At 37.3% G+C, this 16698-nt stretch overlaps 1 protein-coding gene across 7 annotated transcripts in view; it reads left to right on the top strand.

Annotated features, from left to right (window-relative positions):
- The window catches only part of LOC129874525 (protein ROOT HAIR DEFECTIVE 3 homolog 2-like), a 35632-nt gene that overhangs the window by 6057 nt on the left and 12877 nt on the right, over window positions 1-16698 (top strand). For all 7 annotated transcript variants that reach the window (XM_055949815.1, XM_055949816.1, XM_055949817.1 and 4 more), the window contains exons 4-14: window positions 469-539; window positions 9425-9488; window positions 9564-9629; window positions 9743-9790; window positions 9931-9993; window positions 10077-10133; window positions 10252-10410; window positions 10487-10555; window positions 10628-10719; window positions 11831-11909; window positions 13660-13825. In XM_055949815.1, coding sequence (XP_055805790.1) covers window positions 469-539; window positions 9425-9488; window positions 9564-9629; window positions 9743-9790; window positions 9931-9993; window positions 10077-10133; window positions 10252-10410; window positions 10487-10555; window positions 10628-10719; window positions 11831-11909; window positions 13660-13825 — 934 coding nt within the window. The remainder of the gene's footprint in view (window positions 1-468; window positions 540-9424; window positions 9489-9563; window positions 9630-9742; window positions 9791-9930; window positions 9994-10076; window positions 10134-10251; window positions 10411-10486; window positions 10556-10627; window positions 10720-11830; window positions 11910-13659; window positions 13826-16698) is intronic.

The raw sequence follows: 16698 nt of genomic DNA, 5'->3' as shown, positions 1-16698 counted from the left end.
GAAGTTTTATGGTTCTAGTCTCTATAGTGTGCTATACATTATGTTTCCTCTGCTATTTGTGTCTTACCCCCTACTTTTCACAAAGTAGCTACCTTTCGCTGTCCATGCTATTAAATAGGTAAAAGATGAAAGATTTCTCTAGAAATATTTGACAGTCCATAAATGAAATTAATATTTATATGGTGTTCTTCATTTTGTATTTTCCCTTCTCTCGGATGAAGTTGGTATATTTCTATGTTGCCTGTACCAATTCATGTTGACAGATTAGCAATGAAGCTCCCTTTCTGTAGAGGATGTCATTATTACATTTACAAATGGAAAATGTTTTATTAAGCTTAGATTACAACCCCAGATGCATCACCTTTTGAAACTTATGTGCTTGCAGATGATTGTTTTCCCATCAGAATTAAGTCAATTAACTTACTGTACTCTACATTATCTCACTGTGGTGGAAATTCTTGGTTGCAGGACGATACAACATTTGAGAAACAAAGTGCCTTGTTTGCTTTGGCTGTTGCAGATATTGTGCTAATAAACATGTGAGTTTGTTTGTAGTATGATGCTTGATGACGGAGAAAAATGACGTTAACTTGCTCATTTAAACCTTATTATAGATCACTGAATTTTTCAGTTTCTTTCGTTTAAATACTGCATCCTCGACTGTCTTTTTTGATCTCTTTGACATGACTTCTAGATTTATCTTAGATTAACATATGGTTGATACCTTGATAGAACTGCATCTGTGTTGGTTTTTTAATAAAGAAATTAAGAAATTAACAGAGAAAGACTTTGAAAGAAAATATACTGCAATGAGGTCAAAGAGGATTATTTTATTTTACTTTTTTGAACTCTACATTTATAAGAATAAAAGCATTAAAAGATAATGATAAACTAGCCTAGAGTATCTCTACAAAATATAACTTAACAAAGTAATTACTACAACAACAACAACAACATATCTAGTGAAATCCCACAAGTGGGGTCTGGGGAGGGTAAGATGTGCGCAGACCTTACCACTACCTCATGGAGATAAAGAGGCTGTTTCCGAAAGACCCTCGGCTCAAAAGTCACAGTCTCAAGTAAGGGAGAAAAACAATATATATAGCATAATGACAAAAAAAAGAGATGCAAATTTTACAAGACAAGAACAATAACGATAGTAAAGTAATGTGATAATCAAAGGTAATAACAACACAACTATCAAGGCACGCCTAGACCTACGACCACCCTAAATCGACACACGGCAAGGCACCATTCTATTTCTACTAGCCTTCTACCCTAATCCGCGACCTCCACTCATTTCTATCTAAAGTCATATACTCGGTGATATGGAGTAGCATCATATCTTGTCTAATCAGCTCTCTCCAATACTTTTTTGATCTACCCCTACCCCTCCATATAACCCCTAACTCCAATCGTTCGCACCTCCTAACTGGGGCGTCGACACCCCACCTCTTCACATGCCCAAACCATCTCAGTCTCGCTTCTCTTATCTTGTCTACCATAGATGCCATTCTTACCTTCTCCCGAATAACCTCATTCCTAATCTTATCACTCCTAGTGTGTCCACACATCCATCTCTACATCCGCAACATGCATTTTCTGAACATGAGAGTTCTTTACTGGCTAGCACTCCACTCCATATAACAACGCTGGTCTAACCACCATTCTGTAGAACTTACCTTTAGGTTTACTTTCTTATCACACAGGACTCCAGAGGCAAGCCTCTATTTCATCCACGTTACCCCAATGCGATGCATGACATCATCATCGATGTCCCTACTACTCTGGATAATGGATCCAAGATATTTAAAGCTTTCTGTCTTGGGGATAGGTTGAGCGGCAAGCCTCACTTCCGTGCCCTCTTCGTCCATTGCAACACTAAATTTGCACTCCAAATATTCTGTTTTGGTCCTGCTCAATTTGAACTCTTTGGACTCCAGCGTTTTCTCCAAACCTCCAACCTATCATTAACTCTATCTCGAGTATCATCAATCAAGACTATGTCGTCCGAAAATAGCATACACCATGGAACCTCCTCCTGAATAGACTGTGTCAGCTCATCCATCACCAAGCAAAAAGAAAAGAACTCAGCACAGATCCCTGATGTAGTCGTATCTCAACAAGAAAATGCTCCGAGTCACCTCCTACCGTGCTAACCTAAGTCTTGGCTCCAGCATACATGTCCTTTATCGCCCTAATATACAGCATCGGGACACCTTTAGCCTGCAGACACCTTCAGAGAACATTCCTCAGAACTTTGTCATAAGCCTTTCAAGGTCAATGAACACCATATGGAGATCTCTATTTTTTTCTCTAAATTTCTCCACCAGTCTCCGCATAAGATGAATTGTTTCGGTAGTCGACCGCCCCGGCATGAATCCGATCTGGTTCTCTGAGATTGACACTCCTCTCCTCACCCTCATCTCCACGACTCTCTCTTAAATCTTCATAGTGTGGCTTAGCAATTTGATACCCCTGTAATTATTACAGTTTTGGATATCACCCTTGTTCTTGTACAATGGAACCTTAGTACTCTACCTCCATTCATCGGGCATCTTAGCTGTCTTCAAAATAACATTAAACAACTTAGTTAACCACTCCAAACCTGCCTTGTCAGTGCTCTTCCAAAAGTCCATCATAATCTTATTGGGTCTGGTCGCTCTCCCCCTCCTCAACCTTCTAATAGCACTTCTAACCTCCTCAACCCTTAAACACATGCAGTACCCAAAGTCTCGAAGATTATGAGGGCACCAAATCACCCAATACAATGTCTCTATCTCCTTTTTAATTTAAGAGTTTGTGGAAGTAAGCTTGCCACCTTTACTTGATAGAGGTCTCATCCACTAACACTTTAGGTGCCTGAATCACATTAACTAGGATTTCAATATCAGGCACATAAAGTAATTACTAATAAATAGAAAAAACTATCTAACTAACTATTAACTAGGATTTATTCAAAACTAAAGTAGTAAAATAAAGTTACTACAGTTTAATAGCATAATTCAAACAGTCCTCCTTGCTTGAGGAACTGTAGATTCTAGATTTGGTTGGAATTGACCTCATGAACAAATCTGCCAATTCATCTTTTGTCAAGGCTTGTGTGCATCTTCTGTTGGATTAAATAAGAAGCTTTTGTCTCTCATTTCAGCTTGTAAAATTTCTTGCTTAGTGGAATCAAAAATTCGACAATATTTTTCCCCAAATAATAATTTAAGTCCTTTTTCCATTAACTGACCAACACTCGACAAACTTTTTTCAATATCAGGCACATAGAGAACATCTTCAATTATTTTTGTACCTGAGCTTGAATTTATTGCAACAGACCCTTTTCCTTTTGTAGAAATATAGTCACCATTTTCAATTCTGACTTTGTTATTTTCCATAGTCACAAACTCTTTAAAAAGACTTCGGTTATATGTCATGTGGTTTGTACAACCATTATCAATCATCCAGAAATCAAATTTTTTGATTGAAAAGTAGATTGCCACAAATAAGTGGTCTTCTTCTTCAGTGGTGACTTGGGCAACTGCTTCATCTTTTTGAAATTTGCTTTTACAAATCATAGCTTCATGACCAACTAGCTAACCAACTATTAACTACAATTTATTCAAAACTAAAGTAGTAAAATCAAGTTACTACAGTTCAAAAACTTAATTCAAACAGTCCTCCTTGCTTGAGGGACTGCAGAATCTAGATTTGGCTGAAATTGACCTCATGAACAAATCTGCCAATTCATCTTTTATCAAGGCTTGTGTGCATCTTCTGTTGGATTAAATGAAAAGCTTTCTTCTCTCATTTCAACTTGTAAAATCTCTTGCTTAGTGGAATCAAAGATTCGACAATATTTGTTCCCAAATAATAATATAAGTCCCTTTTCCATTAACTGACCAACACTCGACAAGCGTTTTTCAATATCAGGCACATAAAGAACATCTTCAATTATTTTTGTACCTGAACTTGAATTGATTGCAACAGACCCTTTTCCTTTTACAGGAATATAGTCACCATTTTCAATTTTGACTTTCTTATTTTCCATAGACACAAACTCTTTAAGAGACTTCTGTCATATGTCATGTGGTTTGTACAACCACTATCAATCATCCAGAAATCAGATTTTTTGATTGAAAAGTAGATTGCCACAAATAAGTGGTCTTCTTCTTTAGTGGTGACTTGGGCAACTGCTTTATCTTTTTGAAATTTGCTTTTGCAAATCCCAGCTTTATGACCAAGTTGGTTGCAGATCTTGCACTGAGCATCTGGTCTCTTTTAACATTTATGTGGAGGATGTCTATTTTTGCCATAGTGCTGACAAGGTGGGTATTCCTTCAAGAATTTACCCTTGCTTTGAGTTTTGTGGTTGACTGCTAATGCTCCTTCAATCATGCCATCTTGTCTCATAAGCCTCCTTTGTTCCTGTGCCTGCAAAGAATTTAACAATTCTGCCAAGTTAATTTTAGACAAATCTTGTGTGTTTTACAAGGTAGCTATATATGCTTCATATCTTTTGGGCACCGTTACAAGAAATTTTTCAACAATTTTTGAATCTTTAAATTCAATGCCTAACAGTCTTACCTTGTTAATAATACCAAACAATCTATCAGAGTATTCCTTGACTGTTTCAAACTCTTTCATTCTCTGCAATTCGAATTCCCTCATTAAATTTAATATCTTCATTCCTCGTATTCTTTCTTCAGTGTTTAGATAATCCCAAATTTCTTTTGGTGATGTGAGAGTAATGAGTCTCCAGAAAATAGTTGTTGAAACAACAACAAACAAAGTTTCTTTTGCCTTGGACTTAATCTTGTGACTCTTGATTTGGGCCACTGTGGGATTATTTGGCAGCGGATTAATTTCATAATCCTCTTCCACGGCTTCCCAAAGATCAAGAGCCTCCAATAGGTTTTCATTCTCACAGCCCATAGTTGATAATTCTCACCATCAAAATAGGAGGAACCATTCGTGAAAAACTATTTTTGGAATGCAGTTTTTCACTCACAAGTCCCTCAAGTAAAAGGCTCTTGATAGCAATTGTTGGTTTTTTAATAAAGAAATTAAGAAAATAACAGAGAAAGACTTTGAAAGAAAAAATACTGCAATGAGGTCAAAGAGAATTATTTTATTTTGCTTTCTTGAACTCTACATTTATAAGAACAAAAGCATTAAAGATAATGATAAACTAGGCTAGAGTATCTCTGCAAAATATATCTTACTATTAAATAGGAAAAACTATCTAACCAACTATTAACAAAGATTTATTCGAAACTAAAGAAGTAAAATAAAGTTACTGCAGTTCAAAAGCATAATTCTAACAATCTGATAGTCTTTAAGAAACTAATAATGCACTTATCTTGAACAACTTGTTTATATTCAGAAGAGGTGGCAGCTGTGAAGATGGCATGATTGGCTACTTGGACCTGAGTGAATTGTTAGAGGGTCCTTTAATGATTAACTTCTAGTTACCTGCCTTTTGTAAGTGGCTAGGGCTGGGTGTTCGGTATTCGGTTCGGTATTTTTAAAGTTCGGGTTCGGTAATCGGTAATTCAAAGTATATACCAAATACCGAACTTTCAAATTTCGGTTCGGTAATTCGGTAATCGGTAAATCAAACTTCGGTTCGGTACGGTATTCGGTAATACCATTTTGAAGTAATATACAGTAGGAATTCAAGAAAATTGCTTAGTAATTAAACAAACCACTTTGCTTTTATCAAAGTCTAGTTTTTTAACAGAACAATTGTAACTCCAATTATTTGAGCATTTCTCATACACGAGACATTGTTCAGCAGAAGTCGGGGAAGTGGTGGTCTAAGCTACAAATTCTTTCCTTTTTTTAAACTACTGAGACTAGGATACAAATTCTTGGCATCTAAAGTAACATCAGAAAAATTCAGAACTTTATGAGAATATAGAGGCCCATGATAGAAAAGAACAACCACCACATCCCATGATAGAAAGAACAACAACCACATCAAATTTAGAAAGATTTATTTTCAATTCTCAAAACAACCAAACATCCCATGATAGAAAAGAACAACAACCACATCAAAATCATTAATACTCCCCCAAAAAGGATGCTAATGGGGCTGATCAGTGATCATAAGCAACAACATTTGGCATTATCAAAAGTTAAAAGTACTGGTGAAAATAATGTAGAATAACCAAATGAAAATTCAGAGCCTTATACCTGAGGCATCTAGCGAGTTGCGATTACAAATCAAGAACGAGGGAATCTTTTGAGCTATCAGCCATATCTAAAAAGAATTTAAAATGTGTCAACAATTAAACTAAGTAAAAAAATATAAAAATAAAATACAAAAATTGAAAAACATACCAAGTTCAAGTTTCATAAGATCATTAAAATCTTCTTCAACATTTATGGGATAAGGCTCATTTCGACGCCAATCTTGAAGACAAATGACAGCTTGCACCAATTTCGGAGTCAAAGAACTCCTAAATGAATCAAGAATACGGCCCTCGGTGCTAAAGGCACATTCCGATGCCACACTAGAAATTGGAATTGCTAACACATCACGAGCCATCTCGGAAAGAATTTTATATCTAGGAGAATGAGCTTTCCACCACGACAAGATATCAAAATTGTCTTCATCATCATTCGGCTCTAGTTCTTTACTAAGCTACTTTTCCAACTCCGACTTACCACCCAAACATGTACCATCTTGTTTGTTCCTCTTCATTTGGATCCTATCTCTCACTTTTGCTGATTTTGTGCTAGTGTTAGAGCTAGATGAATCCGATGTCTGATCCGATAAATTAGAGAGAGAAGATGAGCGTCGACATACATTAGAGAATTTTGCTACATACTCTTCAAACATAGATTTCATGTAAGTCACCATTTCATCTTTTATTTCACTCCCCTTTTCATCTCCAAACATATCCTCAAGTGTGTCGCCAACATACTCAAGTTTGTTACGAGGATCTAAGATAGAGGCAATAAAAAACACTTTATTCATTTTTTCAGGAGCACCCCAATACTTGACAAATTTTTCTTTCATTTTTTCTCCCATTTTTGCCAAAGAAGGATCATCGTCTTCCATACACTCTCTTAAATGATTGTGAAGCTCAACTATATCTTCAAAGTGACCATTAGAAGTGAAGCAGAGTGAACCTGAAACCTTCTCAGTTAGATCATAAAACCTTTTAAGAAATATTACCATATTTCTCACCTTTTGCCAATCATCACTTTCAAGTACATCTGCAACACTTCCATCTTCACAAACATGATTAGCAAGATAAGTTGACAATCCACCATCTTCAAGATCAAACCTATCAAATGCACTCTCAAAATGTTGTGCGGCATCCAACATCAAGTAGGTTGAATTCCACCGGGTTGAAACATCTAAAAATAATGACTTCTTACTGTCTATATTTTTTTAGTTCAAAACGTTCCACAAATTTTCTAATCCATGCGGCAGATTGTCTAACATATTTCACCATTTGCCTAACACGTTTGATAGATGGACCAACTTCTTTCATGCCATCTTGCACAATAAGATTCAAAATGTGAGTCATACATCTCACGTGAAGATGGTTACCACATTTCATGTTAGATCCCCAATTAACCATTTGTTTGTGTAACTCTTTCACTATGACATCATTAGAAGAAGAATTATCTACAGTTATAGTGATTATTTTCTCCAATTTCCAATCAAGCAAACACTTACTAATACAACGGGCCATTTCGTCACCCTTATGACTAGTAACAACCTGAAAGTTTAAAATTCGTTTATGCAAGAGCCAATCACTATCAATAAAGTGTACTGTCAAACACATATAATTTATTCTCTGTATAGAAGTCCATGCGTCTGTGGTTAGACAAACTCTCAGTGATGTTTCTTTCAAATACTTCATAAACTTTTGTCTCTCTTCACCAAAAACTACATAACAATCCCTAGTCACTATTCTGCGGGAGGGAACTCGGAATAAAGGTTGGGTTTTTTTCATAAACTTCTTAAAACCTTCCTTTTCAACAAAACGAAAAGGAAGCTCATCAAGGATTAACATCTCAACTAAAGCCCTCCGAGATACCTCCTGATCAAAAGTCCAAATTGTCTCATCACCCATTTCACCTTCTAATGAAAAGTTTAAATTTGATTGTTTGTACTTAGAATTGGAAGTGTTAACCTTATTTGGATTTTTAGGACAAGTTTTCAAATGTTTATTCAGTCCACTTGTTCCATTTTTAGTTGAATCAGCTAAGAGAACTTTACCACAATGCTTGCACTTTGCTTTATTAATTCCATATTCTATGAGCTTATCATAATGCGGCCAAGCAGCAGATCTTGATTCTATAGCTTTCCTCTTCACAGTCACTGAATGTTGTTCAACTTCCGGTGTTGAATCAAGAGACTCAGTAAGAAATGCGCTTCCACTGACATTGACTGTTCGACTTGTTTCATCTTCCATCTAAACATAGAAGAGATTACAAATGTTATAAGACATAAATTGGAAGTGTAAAACAAAATCAAAAAATACAATACGGAAGCTATTAAAGAAGCTTAAATAAGTTCTATTTTCTAAATTGTTATACTATGTTTCTCCTATGTCCTTTCTTCAACTTAAACAAAAAGAACCAAAACAACTTAAATTTTCCCTTTTCTGTGTGACTACACCCATATTCCCCGATGCCCTTCCCACATCAGCATGAACAATATATGAAATACAAAAAGAAAACGAATTGAATAGATGAATACCCCAAGGCCCAAGCTCCCAACATGAACCACAAGATAAAAAAAACAAATCAAGAAAGGACCCAAGTAAGCATCACCTACTCACCTCACGGAAGAAGAAGAAGAAGAAGGAGGTACGACCGTACGAAGATGGAGCAGAATCAGAAATTAACATGGAGAAATCACAGGCTTTGGATGAGAAATTTAGAAGAAGACGCTGCTGTCTAGGGCTGGGCATTTGGATGAATAGAAAGGGAAATGTAGGGCTGGGCGTTGAAATACTGTTTTTTACGGATTTGGGCTGCAGGGGCACAGGGCTGGTCTTAAAATATTTATGGGCCTTTAGCCCTTTACTCCTTTAGGCCCTACAGACGTAATTTAATATTTACCGAATACCGAAATCAAAATACCAAATTTTATACTTCAGTACCAAATACCTAACCGAATTACCGAATTATCGAATATCGAAATACCGAAATAGCCGGTTCGGTTCGGTAATTTGGTTTTCGGTATTTTATGCTCAGCACTATAAGTGGAAGCATAGGAAATTAACTTTACTCCTAATCGTGCTATTGTTGAAGTCCTTTTTCATATTCATGATGAGAATTCCCCTAAAACGAATTTTATTTACTGGTTTTGGGTTTTTGTTCCTCTTTAATTTTGCATGTACCATAGGTTAAGATCACCTATAATGGAATTGTTGTTTGACTGGGATTTTCCTCCTATGGTGTTCAGGTGGTGCCACGATATTGGTAGGGAGAAGGCTGCCAATAAACCTCTTCTCAAAACAGTATTTCAGGTTAATTCTAGTTTATTTGGCTCCTTACAAGTGATTGATTCTTCAATTGTCTAAATCTATTTTCTTGTTTTCTAGGTTATGCTGCAGTTGTTTAGTCCCCGCAAAACTACTCTTCTTTTTGTTATACGTGATAAAACAAAGGTCTGGTATATCTTTCTATTCAACATGTTTTTAAGATTCACTTGTTGCATTACTATTTACATTCCTGAATAGTATTTGCCAACTATTTGTTTCAAATTTCCTTGCACTTGCAGACTCCACTAGAATATCTGGAGCCTATTCTGAGGGAGGATATCCAGAAGGTAAGTGAATTTGCTGTCGCTTTGAAGTGGTGGTTGTTCTAACTGAATTTGTCTATTCCTCTCTACTGCTTTGAAAAATAATCTGGCAAAAGAATGAAATATTTTGTGTTCAGTCTTATTAGGAGTATCTAATTTTGCAGATATGGGATGCAGTTCGAAAGCCTCAAGCACACAAGGACACCCAACTCAGTGAATTTTTCAATGTGAGGGTTTTCCCTCCATTCTTATGTTATCAGTACAGCTGTCCATATTAAAGTTTCCTTATTTATCTTTCTCTGATGTGAAGGTAGAAGTCACTGCTCTACCCAGTTACGAGGAGAAGGAAGAGCAGTTTAAAGATCAGGTAGTTTCCTTTAGCTACATATTATCTGCTAGTACCAGATTGTTGTCATTTTGTGAATCTGATGGTTACCTATCCTAAGTGATTTTACAATTCTTGGCTTTGTACGTTGTTCATTCAGGTTGCTCAACTTAGACGCTGTTTTTTCCACTCCATCTCTCCAGGAGTCTTGGCTGGCGATAGGCGGGGTGTTATTCCAGCCTCTGGGTTTTCTTACAGTGTACAGCAAATATGGAAAGTCATCAAAGAAAACAAGGATCTCGACTTGCCTGCTCACAAGGTGAAGCATGCCTGGTAATGAGTTGACAACTTATTTACTCAAATGATATAATGACCAAACTATTTGCCTTTTGTAGGTCATGGTGGCCACTGTGCGTTGTGAAGAAATTGCGAATGAGAAGTTCAGTAGTTTGATGATAAATGAGGTCTGGAAACTGCTTTATACTTTTCTTGTTTGGATCATAAATATACAGTGCTCAATCGTTACTCCAATATAGGACTGGCTAGCGCTTGAGCATGAAGTGCAAGAGGACGCGGTTCGAAATTTTGGAAGACGACTAAACTCCATTTTAGATAACTTTCTTTCGGAGTAAGTGGATGCGTTTAACTATATTAGTCGGACCCCTAACGCTATCACAAAGGAGAGGATTGGTATCACCATTCTTTACGCCACAAGAATCATTAAATGAGTGTCTGTTTATGTTAATTGTGTGCTTATCAGTAGCTACATGCTTTTTCTTAAGTATATGTGCCTGCATCCACTAAAATAATTCTCCAATATGAGGCATGGTAGTATTGTAATTTTGTAGCGACTCCATTCATTTGTACAAAGATGAGTTCTCGGAGGGGTTTGAAGAGTTTGTCCAATCTAGACTATCTTATTTTAGACCCTTTCTACCGCTCAAAAATAGTTTCAAACTGAAGGTTGGATTAATAGTCTGTTTATTTATAACCTTTTCTCCGCCTTCAGAATCGTAAAGCATATGCATTTCACTCGTGTTACAATTATATGAAAAGGCAACTATCTCCATTTTATAGAGAAATTTATATAGAATTCTTAAAAGGAAGAAACTTTTGACGGATTCCGGTGGGGGTGATTGAGGACCTGCTCGTACCTTTCATAGAAGGATATGAAAACATACTTATTTATTGGGAACTTTCACTCGTATATATTCAAAATATGCTTCTCTAAGAGCACTATGATCAGCAACTCAAATGGTCCCTATGAAGTCTCTACTGGTCTTATTCTTGAAGTGAAGTGTGAACCTTATGAGCACGTTTGGATCCATGAAGCAATTGCTCGGGTGTTCCCCTAACCTAACCCAGGAACAGGCCGGAGGGAAGCACAACATGAGGATACATCTTATCCCTCTTTGAATTTAAGGAATGATACTTCTTTCCTTTCTCTTGCAGTCGAAACTAAACAAGGAAAGAGAAATATTTCAAACTTCCCCTTCCTTTCCTAGGTTAACATAGGATAAGCATTTAGATGGGTTATATGGACATAAGGACATAAATGAACAATTTCCTATGTGCTCCTGTATTTAATATGCATGTCATGCATTTGAACGTCCGAACTTGATGTTCTGCGACTCCATAAATCGGAAAGACACTATGCAAAGCAGGTGGTCGAATTCTTGTTTTGTCCTTAGTGTGAGCTGTAACTGATGCTTTGAATTATCTGTTTTCTCTTTTAAAAGATATGATGCGGAATCTGTCTATTTTGAAGAAAGTGTGAGAAGTTCAAAACGTCAACAATTTCTATCGAAAGCTTTGCAGGTGAGGCCTATATAACTGTGTTGTACTGTTTCATAGACGAATTACCTCATGAATTTGCATGGGATCTGCTTCCGCCTTTTGAGTTTTGCTAGTCATTTGGTAATTTGATCAGTAAACACTGTACGAATCACTCACCCAAGATGGACTTGCTGTTACCGTTCTCTAGAGAATCATGTTTTTACACTGCATATTTTTATTTTTGCTAGCAACTCATCTGGTTTACTATCTCGAAGACTAGTTTTTGTTTGTTTAATTATTGTATTTTTTTTTTTGGTTTCATCTTTACCCCCTTCCCGGTGTACTTTTATTAGATATGTAACTGTTATCTACTGCAGTGGGATCTTTGTAGATTATATCTTTGCCTTTACTTTTTCGTGCAAATTGTTTTCTAGACAATGGATATAATGAACATGGTGCTCGACATGTTTAGCAGAATAAGACTCTAGAAGGAATTTTCTTGACCATGACCTACTATTAGTCCCGGAATTGCAAAATTTGTGAGATGAGAGTCTCCATTCTGTCTTATCAAACACAGGAAGTGGGGAAAGAGTCCCCACATATTTTTAAACATGTTTGACTGCACAAGGGAAGAGAAAGGATAAAACAGGGGTGATTTGTTTCTTCGTCACACTGCTTGGCAGTCATGTACACACTGCAAAACTTCAGCCACACACACTCACAAACGTCTAAGTACTTAGACTGTCTCGTAGGCAACGTGGGATCGGATAGGCAAGGGAGTGGCGTTGGCTTGACGATGGCAAGGCAGTGGAATTGGCTTGACGGTGGCAAGGCAAGACTGCACGATGAGGCATGACATTGGCAGAAGCTGAAATAATTGTAAGTGTTGGAAGGATGCTGAAAATATTCTAGTGTTGAAGGCATGGAAATTCGGCTAAGGCAAAGACTGCCCATGTGTGTGGCACATGTGGTTAAGTTCGAATTTTGAGTGCTGTCTAGATGTTAGGATAATCAGTTTTGCACGTAGTTTTATTTGGATAGATTCTGTTAAAGTCATGAGCCTGGCATGCTGCCAGTTCTAACTAAATGCAACCTCTATGTAAGTGCCTGTGTGTAGATTTTATATGTTGGCAGAATTGTTCAAAGGCAGAGGGAGTGTGTTTCTATGCCATAGAAAAATTCGTGAACATACCTTTTTTGTATTTTGAGAGATTAAAAAAAAGGTTGGGACTTGTTCCCATAAACTATTGTGCTCTTATTGTTCCTACGTTGCCTACGAAACAATCTAAGTACTTAGACGTTTGTGAGTGTGTGTGGCTGAAGTTTTGCAGTGTGTGCATGACTACCAAGCAGTGGTGACGAAGAAAAAAATCACCCCTACCAGAGGAGAAAGTGAAGTAAAAGGGCTGATGTAAAGAGTGTTTTTCCTAGTATTTTTGTGTGATTCTTCCTCATATCAGTCTGTCTTTTGCCTCTCCTTCACACATATATTTTCAACCAAACAGTTCATTCTCCTAAGTGTCTACTTCACCCGGCCCTTGCTGACCCATCTACATCTGTCCTCTGACCAGAATGTATGTTTTATTCGCCTGCACTTTATCCATCTATTTCTATGCATAAATGTCTCATTATATAGAAAAATGATACTCCTTACATCTCAATTCAAGTTTCTTCTTCTGTTTGTGCACCGTAGTGAGGTAAGAGTTAGAATTTTATTGTGTTCAAGCAATGATATATTAGTGGAAAAAACTCACCATTATTTTACATGCTCATCATGCAAAGCTTTCTGCAGTTGGTCCATCCGGCATTTATTTCCCAGTTGGGGCAACTACATGTTAAATCACTTGAAACATTTAAGACTCAGCTGGAACAATCATTACGTAAAGGAGAAGCATTTGCGGCATCTGTTCGTACATGCTCCGAGTCTTGTGTCACTGAATTTGATAAGGGATGTTCAGGTACTTCTACATGAGATTTGAATTGCTAGGTGTTAAAAAATTGTTGAAGTCTCCTATTTAGCCAATTTTAACTTATTTCTATTCATTCTAACCTTTAAAAGAAAAAGAACTCCCTCTGTCCCAATTTAAGTGTCTTACTTTCCTTTTGTTCTGTTCCAAAAAAAGCCTCTTTCTATATTTAGTAAGTTCTCCAAGAAAAGGAAGAATGGAAATCTATTTTTTACCCTTATCTATGAGCTTTTTTACCCTTCTCTATGAGCTAACTTCGGCAAAGGGTGTTCAGGAAAAGAGGTGAGAAGGGGATAGCTCAGCACCTATATCTTGGATGAGACTAAAATCCACAATACAGAATGGGAAGAGTAAAGAGGAGAGAAAACTCTTGTTGAATTTGGTGTACGTATGAGTATCTAGCTAAAGGAGATAAAAAGGGCAGCCCAGTGCACTTAAGCTCCCGCTATGAGCAGGGTCCGGGGAAGGGCCCGACCACAAGGGTCTATTGTATGCAGCCTTACCTTACCTTAATAATTCTTATGATTCCTAAATATTTGAGTTAATTATTAATTACATTCTGCTCGATAATCTTAATGATTCTCCTAACTTTCGACATTCTCCCTCAAACACAAGGTAATGAAGCAACTTGTGTTTTCTTACTTTCACACCAACAACAACAACAACTAAGCGGAGTAATGAATGGTCACCAAAATGATGAATGATCACTGGAAAGTAAAGGGGTACTGGAATCTTTTTCTCAATGGAGGTTGCCATTAACTCCATACTGAAAGAATGAGCATCTTTTACTAAAAAAGATATCTTCTCAATCATAAAAAGAGGGCTACAGTGATACAAATCCATAGGACACCATTAGTGTAGCTTGAATTTGTGGATGAAGAGTAACTGGAGCATTAACCATAAAACTTACTAGATAAGTTGCATCAAGATTAGCCAAGATAGTGTCAGAAAGAGGCATTGCCGTACTGGAAAGGAATGTGACTTGCTAGAATGGTCATTGGAAGAGGCAGGGTGCTGCCAGAACAATCATCAGTAAAGGCAACAACAACAACATACCCATTGAAATCCCACTAAGGTGGGTCTGGGAGGGTAGAGTGTATGCATACCTTACCACTACCTTATAGAGGTAGAGATGCTGTTTTCGAAAAATCCTTGGCTCAAGTGCATCATACCCAAGTGACAGTAGAAGAAAACAATGAAGAAAACATAACATTTAATAAGAAAAACTTTGTGCAAGAACAAAACAATAACAATAACAATAATAAAATAGTGTGATAATCGAAACACAATAAATAACATATGACAAGAATACAAGGATTCTACTAGTACTACAACATGCACTAACAATCCTAAATCTTTTTAAAGCAAGACAACACTCTACCCTTACTAACCTTCTAACTTAATACGCATTCTCCGCTCTTTCCTATCTAGTGTCATGTCCTAGGTAATATGAAGTTGTGTCATATCCTATCTATTCACCTCTCCCAAATACTTCTTCGGCCTACCTCTACCTCTCCGCGTACCCCTACAACCAATCTCTTGCACCTCTTCACTCGAGCGTCAGCGCACCTCCTCTCCAAACCGTCTCAGTTTTGCTTCCCTCATTTTGTCCGTCAAAGAGACCACTCACACCTTCTCCCGGATAACCTCATTTCTAATCTTGTCTCTCCTAGTATACCTACACATCCATCTCAACATCCTCATTTCCATAACATGCATCTTCTAAACATGTGAGTTCTTAACTGATCGGCACTCCACCTCATACAATAAGATAGTCTAATCACCACTCTGTAGTGAGTTGTTAACTGGCCAGCACTCCACCCCATATAATAAGACAGTCTAATCACCACTCTGTAGAACTTACCTTTAAGTTTGGGTGGTGCCTTTTTATCACACAAGACTCGACGATAAACCTCCATATCATTCATGCCGTCCCAATGCAATCTGTGACATCATCGTTGATGTCCCCACTAACTTGGAGTACGGACCCAAGATACTTAAAACTTTCTCTTGGGGATAGTCTGTGTGGCAAGCCTCACTTCCACATCTGTTTCATCCAACTCAATACTGAAATTGCACTCAAAATACTCCGTTTTGGTCCTACTCAATCTGAACCCTTTGGACTCTAGAATCTGTCTCCAACCTAGCATTAACTCTGTTTCGTTTCTCATCAATCAACACTATATCGTTCAAAAGTAACATACACCAAGGAACCTCCTCCTGAATAGACCGTGTCATCTCATCCATCACTAAGGAAAATACGAAATGGCTGAGAACTGATCCCTGATGTAGCCCATCTAGATTGGGAAGTGCTCCGAGTCTCCTCCCACCATTCTAACCCGAGTCTTTTCCCCAACATACATGTCCTTTATCACCCTAATCAGGACACCTTTAGCCTCCAAACACCTCCAGAGAACATCTCTTGGGACATTGTCATAGGCCTTTTCAAGGTCAATGAACACCATATAAAGGTCCCTCTTACTTTTCCTATACTTCTCCACCAGTTTCCGCACAAGGTGGATGGCTTCATTAGTCAAACGCCCCGACATGAATCCAAATTGATTCTCAGAAATGGATACCACTCTCTCCCCAAACTTTCATAGTGTGGCTTAGCACCATCTTTCAAAAACCAACATATTTTTGCTTTTGTTTTCTTCTTGATTATAAATAGAATTGGAAGTTCTTTTCCAAAATATTTCCATTACATGGGAGAAGGGAAGGAGCAAGGAATGAAATAGTGACAATTGAAACCATACCTATTGTGTGAAGAACTGCCACTGATCCCACTAGACTGTAAGGCAGTAAGCTTTGGTAGTAATTGAAATGGAAGTTCATACCCACCATTTCACTCCATTAATTTGAGA

The sequence above is a fragment of the Solanum dulcamara genome, chromosome 11, assembly GCF_947179165.1.
Source record: "Solanum dulcamara chromosome 11, daSolDulc1.2, whole genome shotgun sequence".
Lineage (NCBI taxonomy): Eukaryota > Viridiplantae > Streptophyta > Magnoliopsida > Solanales > Solanaceae > Solanum > Solanum dulcamara.
This window is presented reverse-complemented; position numbering and strand designations above follow the sequence as displayed.